General features: G+C 37.1%; 1 protein-coding gene across 6 annotated transcripts in view; it reads right to left on the bottom strand.

The window, feature by feature from the left end:
* Window positions 1–14,431, bottom strand: part of AFDN (afadin, adherens junction formation factor) — a 133,337-nt gene that overhangs the window by 76,485 nt on the left and 42,421 nt on the right. For 3 of the 6 annotated variants that reach the window (XM_074169033.1, XM_074169034.1, XM_074169035.1), the window contains exons 6-9: window positions 13,729–13,886; window positions 7,009–7,120; window positions 6,431–6,598; window positions 5,016–5,060 (exon numbers count right to left, since the gene is read on the bottom strand). In XM_074169033.1, the coding sequence (XP_074025134.1) occupies window positions 5,016–5,060; window positions 6,431–6,598; window positions 7,009–7,120; window positions 13,729–13,886 (483 nt within the window). The remainder of the gene's footprint in view (window positions 1–5,015; window positions 5,061–6,430; window positions 6,599–7,008; window positions 7,121–13,728; window positions 13,887–14,431) is intronic. The other 3 variants (XM_074169036.1, XM_074169037.1, XM_074169038.1) reach the window with 1 other exon arrangement.

The raw sequence follows: 14,431 nt of genomic DNA, 5'->3' as shown, positions 1-14,431 counted from the left end.
GTGTGTCCCTACTAGCAAGCTTCTCTTAGGGGTACTGTGATGTTATTGGGACAAAGACAATCCATAGCCTAGTACTGTAAGTGTTGATATAACATATATTGATATGTTGAGTAATATCCAGTTATTGAACATATTTAGAATCACTGTCATAATAGTAGTATGTCATCCGTCACAAAATAAGTATTAAACATAAGAGCACTTAGCCTTCTAAACTTTTTCCAGGTATAAGGACAGACCTTGTATTAAATCCCAGTATTTGGCTCTATAGAGACATATATCCAATATCACTATACACTTAAAAAGGTAACACTAATAGAGTATCTTCAGCAATTTAAATTGTGTGCAATTTTTAATACTTAACAATGCTAATCGGAAATTATATGGCTGCATCTTCAATGTCACCAAATGCAGACATGTAATGCACTACTGAATACATTTGGCTGCTTACCCCCAATTGTCTGAATTGTTATTCTGTCTCTCCACAACTTACACATCAAAAACTAGAGTAGCTCCTTCATTTATTTATTTATGAATCCGGAAGTAAAACATTTCCTCCTACTACTCACATCCCAGTTTGCTAAAACTGGCACCCAAAAGATACAAGACTCAGTTTGGAGGCAAGGACCTCTATTCAACATGCAAAAATACCCGAATTTCAAAAGTCAGTGGCACAGAAGTCAGGGCTAGTCATCTAGGACTTTTGTTCTTAATTTCTTATGGCCCTTTCTCCCAAGATCTTTATACACAGATTAGAGAACAGGCTTTATGGTCTAGTGATTTTACCCCTATACTCAATATATTTCCCCCTCGCCCCATACTTTTTCATTTTTGACACCTTGGAAAGAAAAAAACCCAAACTTTAAAACACTCCTACATGCTTCTGAAATATTCAGTTACATACATGGTAAAATTCTTTTTTCAAGTGTTTATTTAAGATAACTTCTGGATCTCGTTCCCGAGTTCAGCACTTGTGAATAATCCATGAATAACCAAGTTCCTGTGAATAAACTTTTACCTCACACCACTGTGTATCTTCAGTATAGATGCATGTCGCATAAAATGAGCCTTCACATGAGAAATATATTTTAGTATCACAGCGTTTCTGCTGAGGCAAATTAAGACTGTTTTGTTCCTCTGGAGTGTCCAATGTAACAAGAAAAAACTTCCTCAGTAAAAGGTGTCTTAATCTTGAAGAGAATTACTACAAAATCTAAAAAGGATGAAAAGCCTTTTTGTTCTAGGGGAGGGATGCAGGAGGGAAGGAAGGTTGCATTATACTACCGTGTAAAGTCCCGTGTTTCCTGTTTTTCAACAGCTGGAAGCTCGCCTAAATGTTGTTTGGATGCATTCCTCAACTCACTGCAGCAGGACACAGATTCTGCCATACCTATGGCAAAGTCCCTGCGCCCCAAACCATGGCAGTCCAAGAAGGCTGTTTTTGGCCTCTAAGGACAAACCATAAAGACTTCTGATGATCCAGAAAGACAATACATACGATCCAAGCCACACAACTCAAGATCCAGGATTTGGGGGGTGTGTGGTATGGGTGTGTGTGTGGAAATAATATATAATGTATCTGCGGGTTTTATCTGACAACAATTTTAATTCAGAAATTTGAATGATCAAAGTTCTAAGAAAGGTAGGCATTAATAAACAATACAGAAGCAGCAGCAAGAGGCATAAGGAAAACATATGAATTCCATACAAACCTGTTCATTTTATACACATGCATAAGTAAACACGTGGCACGGAAAAAACAAGGCCTGTATTCTCTCTACGGTACCCATGACTGAATCACATCAGCAGAGCTAAATAGGTGCAGAAAATGTCTAGTTTTCTGGGGGTTTTTAAGCTTAGAAAATTGAATTGGAACATGCCCTCCCAGACGTGCTTCCAAGACTCAAGATGAAGAAGCAAGAACTGATTCAAGAGCGCAAACTACCCACTACTGCATACATAGGACTTAATTATCTACCTGACAAAGCTTTTCCCAGTGACATCATATGAGGGTTCAAATCAAATGCAAACTGTACCAAGTTTAAGTAAGTTTCACAACTTACTTTCCCCCATGGCAGAAATACACATACAAGGATACATATACATCTGTATATACCACGTATCGCAGACTGAAAACTTGTATTTCAAGAGGTAACCCTCAATCAGAAAGCAGACTTTATCACCAAAGACCAGGCAGGAAACTGATTTAGAAAACAGGGTTTCTCAAAAACACGAAAGCCTGTAAATGTACAGTAAAAATCACTATAAAACACACAGTGTAAAAAGATGCAAATATATTATTATTCACCTATAGTCACTAGTGAATTTTTTTATGTAAAACACATGAAAACTGTGGCTTTCTATCACTTTCCATACTAAAGATGCAATACAAGTAGATTTCATGACTGGGTTTATGCAGCTATGAGTCAACATTCATCCTTCAAATAAAAGTGTTATAAAAAAAAACTGTGTAGTGAACAGAAGTGAACAGTCACTGTAAGCACATCAACTCAGTGATTCATAATACAAATGTACATTTTTGATCAACAGAAAAAGACAAGACAGGCCTCCCTTCATGGATATATATTTTAAATGTATTACTTCACCACTAAAAGGTGAACCCTACATCACTTTGGAGATGATAATTTCAATTGATTTTGCTAATCCGGTGCTTGAAACAGTGCTGGGAAATAGTGTCAACTTAAAAACAGACTAAACCACATTATGAAGATCAAATCATAGAAAACAAGTATGCTCACACTTGAACAAAAATGTCCACACAAGGGACTGCACCTACTGATTTAAAAATTAGTTAAATCCAAACTGAAAAGCAACAGATTTCCTGCACAAGTTACTGTCTAAATTCTTAGCACTCAGGAAGAAGTTTAAGAGATTTGTTGGGCAGATTTGAAATATCATGTCAAATTCAGGAGATAATTCTGCTATTAAATTTCAGACAAGATGTGCACTTCCAGCAGAGTCAACAGTAAACATTTTGGGTAAAGGAAGATTTAGTGAGGAATGTGACAGACAACAAAGCTCCTTCAGACTAACGTGTAAAAGCGTTACCACATTCCATAATGCAGCTCTGTTCTCAGAAAGAAGGTTGGCCGGGAAAACTGCACTGGCCAAGGCTTTCAAACTTCTCCACTCTCCTGTAATTCTTCTTTCTGAGCTGTTATACTTGCGTGTTCCCAGCATCTTGCATTACTGTTAATTCTACAGCTCTGGGTTACTTTTTCGTGATGAGCTAGGGAGAAAAACCTTAAGGTTTTGCCCCCCACTCCACTTTTTTTAAAAAATGTTTTATAATTTTTATTTCAGGCTTGCAGGATAAATCTGAGGCTCACATCCTAAAAAAAAAGAGGCTTTTTGTCATGTTCCTCAGCCTTTAAATATTATGATTGAACTACTGAAGTTCATAACATCCCTGAACTCATCAGCAGCCATATTCACAGTTAAATCGACAGTATCAGCTGTTCAAAGTGCTGCCATATCTCACTTCAGTCTATCCAGCCTATTTCTTTTACTGTTATGTTCATCTCAGTTTATTGGTTCATTTACATGACTTCGAAGACAGAGACAATTGCTGACTGCCACATTTACAGCCACAAGCTACGGAAGTGCATCCTCTACCGTACTGTGCAGAATCTGATCTTCAGTCTATAAAACAGTCACACAACCAGCAATGTCAGCAGCTGTGGAGAAATGGAAAACGAGGACATACTTCCAGTAGCAAACCTACTGAATTTGTGCAATTGCACAGGGCACGAAACAAGTCTGACAGGCTCTTCTGCAAGAATATGAACAGCAAATATTTTGACAGGACACTCCTACAGTTATTTCTGTAATAAATACAAGTATCCTGAAATGCATTGTTCCAAAGAGACAGACTGGACTCTAGTGTACTAAGACTTGTTTTCCACACTCCTAGATACAAAATTTAAGAAATTGTAATTATTTTTTTCCAAGCGAGATGCAACTAAATTTCAACCTTTTTACTCAATGGTCAGGTGCTCCTGCAGAGCTCATTATGCTTATTAGTTCGGCACACTCTATGGAACTTCTCTGCCCTCTGGAATAATGATCTAAATGAAATGGAAGTCTGAATTCATCAAAGAGTTGAGCACTGGAGGGATAAGTTTGAACAGAGTTCTCTAAACCCCAGTATTGTACTCCACAGCCATGAAAGGGTGAGCAAAACCGACAGACGTACAGTACTTTTACAGCAGTCTAGAAAATAAAATGAGGAAACAGATGGTAACAAAGTAAGAAAAGGAAAAGGTATTTCTGTAGACATTTCACAATGAAGAAGAAAGTGGCTTTGTATTCTTGTCTATTTGGCCAAATCAGGACATATCTGCATATTACTCTAAACTCTAAGGAGAATCAAAGATCCATAATGATTTGTAGGTTAGGTTATCAATTTCAAATGCTACAGATAAAACTGAACAAGACTCTACTGTCTACTGTGGCTAAATCTCTTTGACGTACACTGTTAATGTTAGACAACAACACAAACCAGGCCAGTAGAAATACCAAAGAGCAGAAAGTGAGGTCACTTTACCAGTGGTCCAAACACTATTTCTCATAAAAATCACCATGAATTTCATCCACTGCATTCAATGTGGTCAAACATTGAAAAGCACGATTAAGTTCCATGGTATTTACCCAATTCACTTTTTAACTATAAATTCTGCAGGCAGATCGATCAAGGAACGTTTTTCTTTCTACCACAACAGTGCTTGTAAACCAACCTATGAAATTTAGTTGTTAACCTTAGCTGGAAGGTTGAACTCTTTGGATGATAGCACATTCATGATCTATTTGATGTTTGTTCACAGATAGAATAATTAAATGGCAGCTGACAAGACAGACAATTACTTTACAGAAGCAGTCCCTTGAAAAAAATTAAGATAAGCAGGATGAGCCTTTCATTTGACAAAAAGAAACAAAAGATTTACAGCCAGCAATGTTTTTAGTGACTAATGAGAGAACAGTACTAAATATAGCGTTACCTTCATAAGCGTGATAATTGTAGTAGGCAAAGTGATTCCTTCTCCCTGGGGTTAGAAACACATGCAGAGGACCCAGGTGAAGGCAGCACCAGCAGGACAGATACCATGCAGAACATGCGGAAGAGGCAGGAAAAGAAAAGACAGGAAAGGGTGAAACTATAGCTAGACAACACTTACTCAGTTTATAAGAATGAAGTGCATTAAACTCTTTCAACTTTAGAAACTGCATAGAATATAAAGACATCAGTACTAGAAAGCTACGGAATGAAACAATCCTTATTGTTTAGAAAAGCGACAACAAGCTGTTAGAAGAAAAACATGAACAATAGGTCAGTCCCACAGGCAACCTGCAAAGGCTTAGTACACAGCCCTGCCACCTGTGGCATTTCAGATTGTTTTTCCTCTCTGAGTTAATGGATGTCTTGCTCCACTGCCCAAGCACAACGTTGTAATACTAAAGCAACCAGGCTCCAAAAAGAATCAGAGTTTAGAGCACAAGAAAAGAAAGCAAAAGTACTATTCAAAGAACCCAAAATGTTAATATGCAAATAAAATCTCATCATATAGAACATTATAAAAAATACACTTAATATATTCTGTGTACTGCTAATTTCATCTAGCTTTTTTTTTTTTTGAGCTGCAAATAACTAAATCACCAAAAACGAAAGTCTTGATCCAAATCTTTAAACATGAAGACAATAGAAATTAAGAGTAGAAGTTGCAGGTTTTTTATTAGCAGTTTTGCTGTAAACAATCAAGCTCCCCTGGCTGTTCCTAGATCATAAAATTAATTGTAAATTATAATGCAGCCCAGAGAGTTGTAATGATGCCAAAATAAAACTCAGCCTTGCTAGTGATATGAAGGTTCCATATAGGCTGAAAAACGTTTAGCAAATAAGTTTGATTTTAAAATTCATGTTCTTGTCCTTCTAAAAATGTAGTTTTCATGTACTGCACTGTCAAATATATCTTACTAGGTATGCTACAGTATACTTCTGAATGCAAAACAAGCCAGATTTAAGCAGTGCTTTTCTGGTCGTATCCCCAAATCACAAGGTGACTTGTTAAACTGTTTTACTCATTACCAAGTTTTAAACCTCAAAATCCAAAGGAAGCTGAAGACTGCATGATTTTTTTTTTATTGTTTTTGAAGCATTTAAAACTTTATACTTGAAACCATGCTAACAGAAACAAAGTCTTAGTCAATCATTTCTCCCCTTTTTTTACTCCAAGCTCCACCTCTGTATACCTCTAGATAGCTCCAATTTAGAATCCAACATCAGAAGAACAACTGATGTGGCATTCATGCTGCCAGTAGACTTTCTTGTGCTCCCAATGAAAGACTTTATTTTTGGGAAATCAAAATGACTATGTAACAATGTAAATTCAGATTATTAGATAACCAGAATTCTTACCTGGGCTTAATTCTACCAGGTATGGTAGTTTTTCAGGAGGAAGGCAAGAGCCATAGCCAGACCCGTCAACTCTTTCCTTCCCCTTTAATGGCTTTCCATCAGTTATTTTCTTGGATTTCTTTGGGATGTAATCAGGAGGCCGCCTTTTCAACTGAAAGACTAGTATTCCTAGAACACAGTATTATACAGCCTTTGAGTCTCACTATCAGTGAACAAGCACACATCCAACATCTATTTGTAAGCGTTCCATAGGATTACTTCTAGCTTACTAAGTTCCTGACACTTCTTTATGCAGTTATTTTTAAGTTAATACTGTTGAAAAGATTAATAGGATACTTCTCCACAGGGGATAATTTAGAAACTTCAGGATAGAATGTAAAACCCTTCTACTGTCTAAAGATGTATTACTATAAACAGTGCTGAATAAAACAGTAAATAACTCTAAAAACACCTAGTATTACAAGTGCCTGAAAACAGAACACTTTAAAATATGTTCCAATTTCTTACTTTACAGGCGGTCTATACTATGTCTTACAACACCCAAAGTACGAAAATCTCTTAAAGCTTTTTAGACATACCTTTATCACTAGGCCACTCCCTGAATATCTGCAGTGGACACTCATCATCATCAAGAATAGTTTCTTTAGCACCTTTATCATCAGAGTGCTGAGCACCAGGAGGCAGCATGACCTAGAAAAGAACCATTATCAATTTTCAGAGCTGTTAGTGGACAACTAGAACAGAGGATTTGGGAGCGTATCTTCTGATTATTTTGTTTGTTTGTAAATAACAAGAGATAAAGCAAAAGAATTCAGTAACGTGAAACGCATTTTGCTTTCCAGGACTTTTTCTAACTCTCTTCTCTTGCTTCTTGTTACAGTTACACTTCCCAGAACACCAAATATATTTAAAAAGCAAAGTAAATCAAGTTACAGTTAAGGTAGACAGGACCATCCTCTAGTAAGCAAAATTATTCCAACTTCTCAACAGCCAAGGGGAATTAAAAAAAAAAAAAAAAAAAAGTATCTGTGGATAAATTTCCTTTATTATCTCACACACTGGAATCAGCCTTTCATTTTGCTAATGCCATTCTGCTAACGCAACATGCAAGTATCTTTAGAAATGGCAAGACAAGCTGGCAAAGAGAAAGTCATGAGACCTCCTGCATCCTTGTGTTACCCAAACTTTACCTGGTCTACACAGAGACTAAGGGCACAACTGGAGCATTTCACACAATGGCTTTATGCTGTCTAGCTTTAAGGAAGAAACAAAACTAAGTATACGTTGGGAATAGAACCACTGACTGTCCAGACCATTTTACAGCTACATCCTTACAAGGCAGAGGAAGGGGGAAACCTTGATTCATGAGTTCTGACTCTGAAGGAGACCCAGCCTGTGATTTCACGCACATTTGCATTACTGCTCCCCACAGCAATCAAGCATAAAAAACAACGACAGGCAGTATTGCAGCGCGTGAGTACCTTCTAAGTTAAAGATAGATCTTTCAAAGCTGAATAAAAAAATAAAATAAAATAATTTTTACTTCCTCATTTGTGATCCTAACAATGTTATTTAAATTGGAAAGAGGGGGGATTTAGATTAGATATTAGGAGGAAATTCTTTACTGTGAGGGTGGTGAAGCACTGGAAGAGGTTGCCCAGGGAAGTTGTGGATGCCCCATACCTGGAAGTGTTTAAGGCCAGGCTGGATGGGGCTTTGAGCAACCTGCTCTAGTGGAGGTGTCCCTGCCCATGGCAGGGGGGTTGGAACTCGAAGATCTTTAAGGTCCCTTCCAACTCTAACCATTCTATGATTCTATGAAATTCACAAACAGCTCTATTTTAAACAAACTATTCAAAATTATTCCCATTTCTGAACTATGACCCAGGCAACACCTTCTGAAGTAACGCAGCCATTGGCTACTGCACCCTGCCGTGCTGCAGCCCTCAAGAGGCTTTTCCACTCTTGTTTGTCGCCTCCTCTCCGCACCCATTTCAGTGTTAACCAAGTTCTCACAGATCCACCTCAAACATCCTTTCATCTTCTTCCAAGCAGGAAACAAGTACATTTAAGATCAAAAGTAGGTAATCAAGTCATTGGCCTTTCTCTAAAACATTTTCTATGCAAAACGTGGCTAAACATAGCACTAATTAAATTATCTTTAATTAGATTTTCAAATAGACAAGATATTATAAAACAAGGAAAACATTAAAATGTATAAACTGAAGGGAAACACATCTACACTCAAATCTTATCTTGCCAAACCACTCTTTCCTATTTTACATCTCAGATTTTAAAATCAATTATACCCATACCTAATTTTATTAAGCTAATTAAAGTAACACTGTGTTTCAAGCCTTATTCAACAAGCAACAATTTCTAAATTCCAAAAGCCTCGAGACAGAAGGTAACTAGTTAGAACACAAGAACTACACAGGTACCAGGGGCTGACCAACACTAGGCTGGGGAGTAAGCCAAAGAAAACCCAAATGCAGTGAAGTCAGAGGACAGATGAGATACAAATACACAAGTGCTACTACTTGACCCTAGTATTACTTCTGCCTTGGAACTTGGATGAGCATTTGTACTCTACATTGGGCTTAACGGCAGCAAAGGTAAATGAGACAAGTGAGAGATGAGGGGTCACAAAAGCACTGAAGACCTCGTCCTCCCAGGCTGGTACTGTTCCTCCTCAGGAAGCATGAGTTGATAACACAGATATACGTCACTCTAAAAAAAGCGTGTGACCTAACCTGCGGAAAGACACAAAACACCACACCTGAGCTTCTGCAGCCAGGAGACTTCTAATCGCAATGAAGCCGTTTTAGAAAACGTCTCTCTTTCAGGCAAATGCTGCCTCAGTGTCAGCCACAAAGCCTGAAATTCCTACATTTTACAATAGCAGCAAACCATGGGAACAAGTTTATGTTATGATTGGGTTTTGGCTCATGGGTAGAGATTTGCTTTCATTTTGGAAAAAACAGAAGATGCAGTTAAATATCCTTTCATGAATTGGAGTCCATACAGACTGCTGAGATCGGGCACAGACATTTCCCTGATTTCTGCAACAGCGTAGGAAATGCAGATGGGTAAAACCAGCTTAAGGTCACAAGTCTTGGAAACAAGTTGTCAGCTGGCAATCTACTAACTGAAACAAACTCATTACAGATAATGAGGAAGAATATACTCTGCTTCCTCACAACTGCATTCATGAGCATACACAAATTATCATAGAGTCATTCCAATTTACTCATTTAAAATGCAGTGAAACATGCAGAAAATACAAGCTAAGGATCTGAAATGAAGTCCATAGCAACTTAGGACTTAACTTTATCTGTAGCTGTTACTTACCACAGGGGGCTTAAGTATTTGAGTATTATCTATCTTGTCCTGTTTACCCCAGCAAATAGAATCATAGAATCGTCTAGGTTGGAAGAGACCCTTGGGATCATCGAGTCCAACCATCTACCCTACACTACAAAGTTTTCCCCTATACCACATCCCCCAACACCACATCTAAACGTCTCTTAAACACATCCAGGGATGGTGACTCAACCACCTCCCTGGGCAGCCTATTCCAATGCCTGACCACTCTTTCTGTGAAAATTCTTTCCTAATGTTCAGTCTAAACCTACCCTATTGGAGCTTGAAGCCATTCCCTCTCGTTCTGTCATTAGTTACCTGTGCGAAGAGACCAGCACCAACCTCTCTACAGCGTCCTTTCAAGTAGTTGTAGAGAGTGATGAGGTCTCCCCTCAGCCTCCTCTTCCTCATACTAAACAGTCCCAGCTCCTTCAACCGCTCTTCATATGATTTGTTTTCCAGGCCCTTCACCAGCTTCGTTGCCCTCCTCTGCACTCGCTCCAGCACCTCGATATCTCTCTTGTATTGAGGTGCCCAAAACTGGACACAATACTCGAGGTGTGGCCTCACCAGTGCTGAGTACAGGGGCACACTCACCTCCCTACTTCTGCTGGTCACGCTATTTCCAATACAAGCCAGGATGCCGTTGGCTTTCTTGGCCACCTGGGCACACTGCCGGCTCATATTCAACCGCTTGTCAATTAGAACCCCCAGGTCTAATTGCCTTGGAAGTTATCAGATCTATCCTTAGCAAAAAAGTTTCATACGCAAAAATCCCATGCTATAACAGCTCTTTATTAAGTTTTTTTGTCATTTTAATGTTTTTTTTTAATTAAAAAACCCCTATCTACTGTATGTTTTAATATATCTGCTTATTCAAATGAATTAATCCTCAATTTTCTTTACAAGTTAGCTGCATATGCTGTGAAAGAAACTAAAAAAAAATGAAAACAATGGAACTTGCTAAAAAATATTTTAAGTCTCATGACTGTGATGTCTGTTTCATAAAAAAAGAAAAAATTAAACAAAAATACTAATCACCACTAACTGCACGTTTTTGCTTGACATTGTAAGAAGTTATTTATGCCTTATCCACAAGTGAAAAATAAGAGCATGCTAAAACTAAACTCTAATCAAGATTCTGCTTTTAAGAGTTAACTGGTTTGCTACATGCCTCAAGTCTTATGCCTTAAGTGAATACGCACAGGTAGCTTAGAAGACTGTCTAATTAATTTGACATCTTGAGAGAAGTGCAGTGAACCCCATGTTATTCAGGGAAACGCAAATCAAGCAAACTGAAACAAACAAAATGTGTATTGGAACAAACTTGCATTTACTTGACTACATAGAAAAGCACTTAAGAAGTGGGCATAAAGGTACAACCCAATACACCACAAACCAGGGTATGAAAGCAAGAACCAGCAGGAAACTGCCACTTACAAAATAGTCAATGGTAAGTGTTATGAAAAATTCTTACAATGTTCATGTTTCAACTGAAACTTAGAAATGAGTGAACTTTATTACACGTACTTATTCAGCCTTATAAAGGTCTTGTCATGTAACTTAAAATCCATCTTAGTAGTTAAGTAAATGTCAACTGCTTAAGTCTTTTTTGAAGACATTACACCTGCCACTCAAAGAGAACAAAACATTTCAAAATCCCAACCAATAAGAAACAAGTTCTATGTTCCACTGTACACTGTTTTAAACCCAAAAGTACAGAATAGGAACACATGCAAGATAGATTTGTCTTCCACAGAACACTGTGGAAAAAGAACAGGGGTAAAGAACAGCTATGAGACTTTAGTGTAAAGATGTCATGGTCATTGGTACTTCTACTTAGCACTGTATTTGTGACTTTCCAAAAAAGAAAACAGTGATAAAAGACATCAAGCCAAAGCAAGGATATTTTATGGTTTCACGCAAGGAGAGCAACTTTATAAAATATTTGGCAAAAGCCAGGTTTTAAAGTTAGGTTAAAAATACTCAACTTTATTAAAAAAGGAAGGATTATCATATTTAAAACCAAGCACTGTATCAGCAGAGGCACTGAGAAAGGCCAAGTAGATTTTAGCCTACTACAACGACATGGTGAGCAAAACAGTAAGGTCTTCTACACTTAAAGGTATAAAAAAGATTTGCTATTAGCCAATGAAGACTACTCACATATTTCAAATGTAAATATAAGCATACAACTTATGTCAGTACAGAAACTTACTATATCAAGAAGATGTGTGGTTCAGAAAAGACAAAATATTTTCCAGAAGTGCTTTCCAGAAAACTAATTTAAATCAATTTGCTTCACAGCAAAGACTTTGTTAATCTTCCCCAAGATCAAAGCAACATTCCTCAGACTATTTTCTACATTAAACATCCCCACACAAGATCAGAGAACAGGGGAGGTGAGAGGGAACACCACCACCACGACTGGCAATAGTTTTTCCTAGTAAGCATGCAATCAGTTCAACAAATTCCCTAAAATATAAATATTTCATAATACCCTCTAGCCCTGAACAAACTGATGCAAAATTATCTTCTAAATTCAGTCACAATGCCTCCGCTGTAGCCCACAATTCTCTCAGACAAGCAGAAAAATAAGCATGTCAAGTCAGCAGCCTATTTATTAAGATCAGTGACTGTGAATCATGAATTTCATTTATAGAACCCACAATATGAAGATAATTGTCATAATTAAAACTACATGTAGAAAATACTTCACAGCCAAAACTGAGAATCAATGTTTACTATGCTGTGTCATTAAAAAAACCCTCTTACTTACAAAATGATTCCCCTCTATAATAAAAACCTATGTAAAATTTTACTGAAGTAAAATTAACTTTCACAGTTAGGACCTCTATTTCCGGTTAATGAAAACAAGGACAAAATGTCCAGAACTTCATTAAAAATATATTTAGAAGTAAGACAAAACTGTTGAAACAATAAAAACTAAGATAAGTTCACTCTTACGAAACTACAAAAGCATTACCACCATACAGTTTCCTTATTACTAATTAGAACAACATGCCAATTCTCAGATAATTAGACCACTAGAGGCTGTAAAGCACAGCAAAAGTAGGCACTAAGTTTACTCAAAGATATCCTAAAAAACAAATCAGAAAGCAATTTTAAGACCAAAGATTTTTCTACAGCCTTCACAACAGCTAGAAAGTGCAGAGAATAGCAAATAATATAAACTTTCTTACTGTTTTCCAGTGTCACTTTAAGTACCAGAGAAGGGGCAGGGGAAGAGAGCACAATATGAGACACAAACACTTTTCCGTGTTTCATCCTTTTAAGGAGCAATAAATCCAAGGTTTTTTAGACAAATAATAGCCAGAAATGTAATCAATGGACCAAATATTTTCAAATCTCACTATTCTCTTTCGAAAGATGATGTGGGCACAAGCTTGTAACGTTTAATCAGTACTGCCCATGGGACTTTTTGATAAAGCCATACCTCTAAGAAACAGCAATTCTATACAATTCATTTAGAACTCCTAAAATAATTAAATTCTGAAAGTAAGCTTAAAGTAAACGTAAATGTTTAAACTTTCTTGATGTGTAATGAGGGTAAGCTACCGTTGAAAGGCATAAGGCAACAGCATATTTAGGTATCCAGAGGTTTAACAATTAGTTTATAAATCTGAGAACCATAAGCTCACTTAGTGGTATAAAACCACAGTGGCAAATACAGAAATATGTTACTTCCATTATTAATATTTATCTAAGTAGCAAGTAGTAAATTAGTAAGATTGGAAGATTTAGGTTTTAAAAACAAAAAACCTGACAAATGACTTCAGAATTCCTGAGGCTGTTAGATTTTAAAGAGTCAGTCACAGAACTATCAGAGTCTTTCCATTCAGTTTTAAAGCTACTGCAAGGAACAAAATCAAATATGAAGCATGAGAAGATCGTGACATAGTAACTTCACTTACACGAGCAATACAATAATCCTTGGGATTTTCCTTCTCCAGACCGTATTTTTCCAGTGCTTCAATAACTGCAAAGTCTGCAGTATCCGTAGTGGACAGCAGGATTGTCTTGTACGGTATATTTGGTTTTAAACTGTCTGCATAAATTCTCAGTGTCCCACCTTGGAAATAAAATTTAATTAACAATGTTACCAGAGAATAAAAGGACAGACATTCAGCCATTCATTATATTTCTAACAGAATATAAGAAGGAACCCCTTCAGAAATCATTTAGTCAATCCACTAATACAAGAAAAGTTACATAACATCCCTGAAATAAATTTGTCTCCGCCACCGGCAAAAAGCTCCAGTGATGCTTTCCTAATTTCTCTAAGCCAGTCTTTTCCCTAGTGCTTCACCATTCCTAATATTACCTGAAGTTAAAATGAAACGGTGACAATGACTGGATGAAGAACTGACCTTTCCCAGCTTGCCAGCAAATTTGTGCCCCTCTCTAAAATGTCCATTTAAGATTTCCCTCAGGTGACGTTTTCTACACCTCTTAACTCCCTCTTCACTACTCTTCCATGGACAGAATACATCATTTGAGGTTTTATTAGTACTAACATTGCTTCATTTATTCATTTAACGTTGATGTCTATACAACTATTATGATCTTTCTCCCCACTCCCAAGAATGTGAAATACTTGCTTGTTGATATTCACAA

The sequence above is a fragment of the Numenius arquata genome, chromosome 2 (assembly GCF_964106895.1).
Source record: "Numenius arquata chromosome 2, bNumArq3.hap1.1, whole genome shotgun sequence".
In the NCBI taxonomy this organism is placed as follows: Eukaryota; Metazoa; Chordata; class Aves; order Charadriiformes; family Scolopacidae; genus Numenius; species Numenius arquata.
The sequence above is the reverse complement of the archived record's forward strand: the minus strand, read 5'-3'. Positions and strand labels throughout refer to the sequence as shown.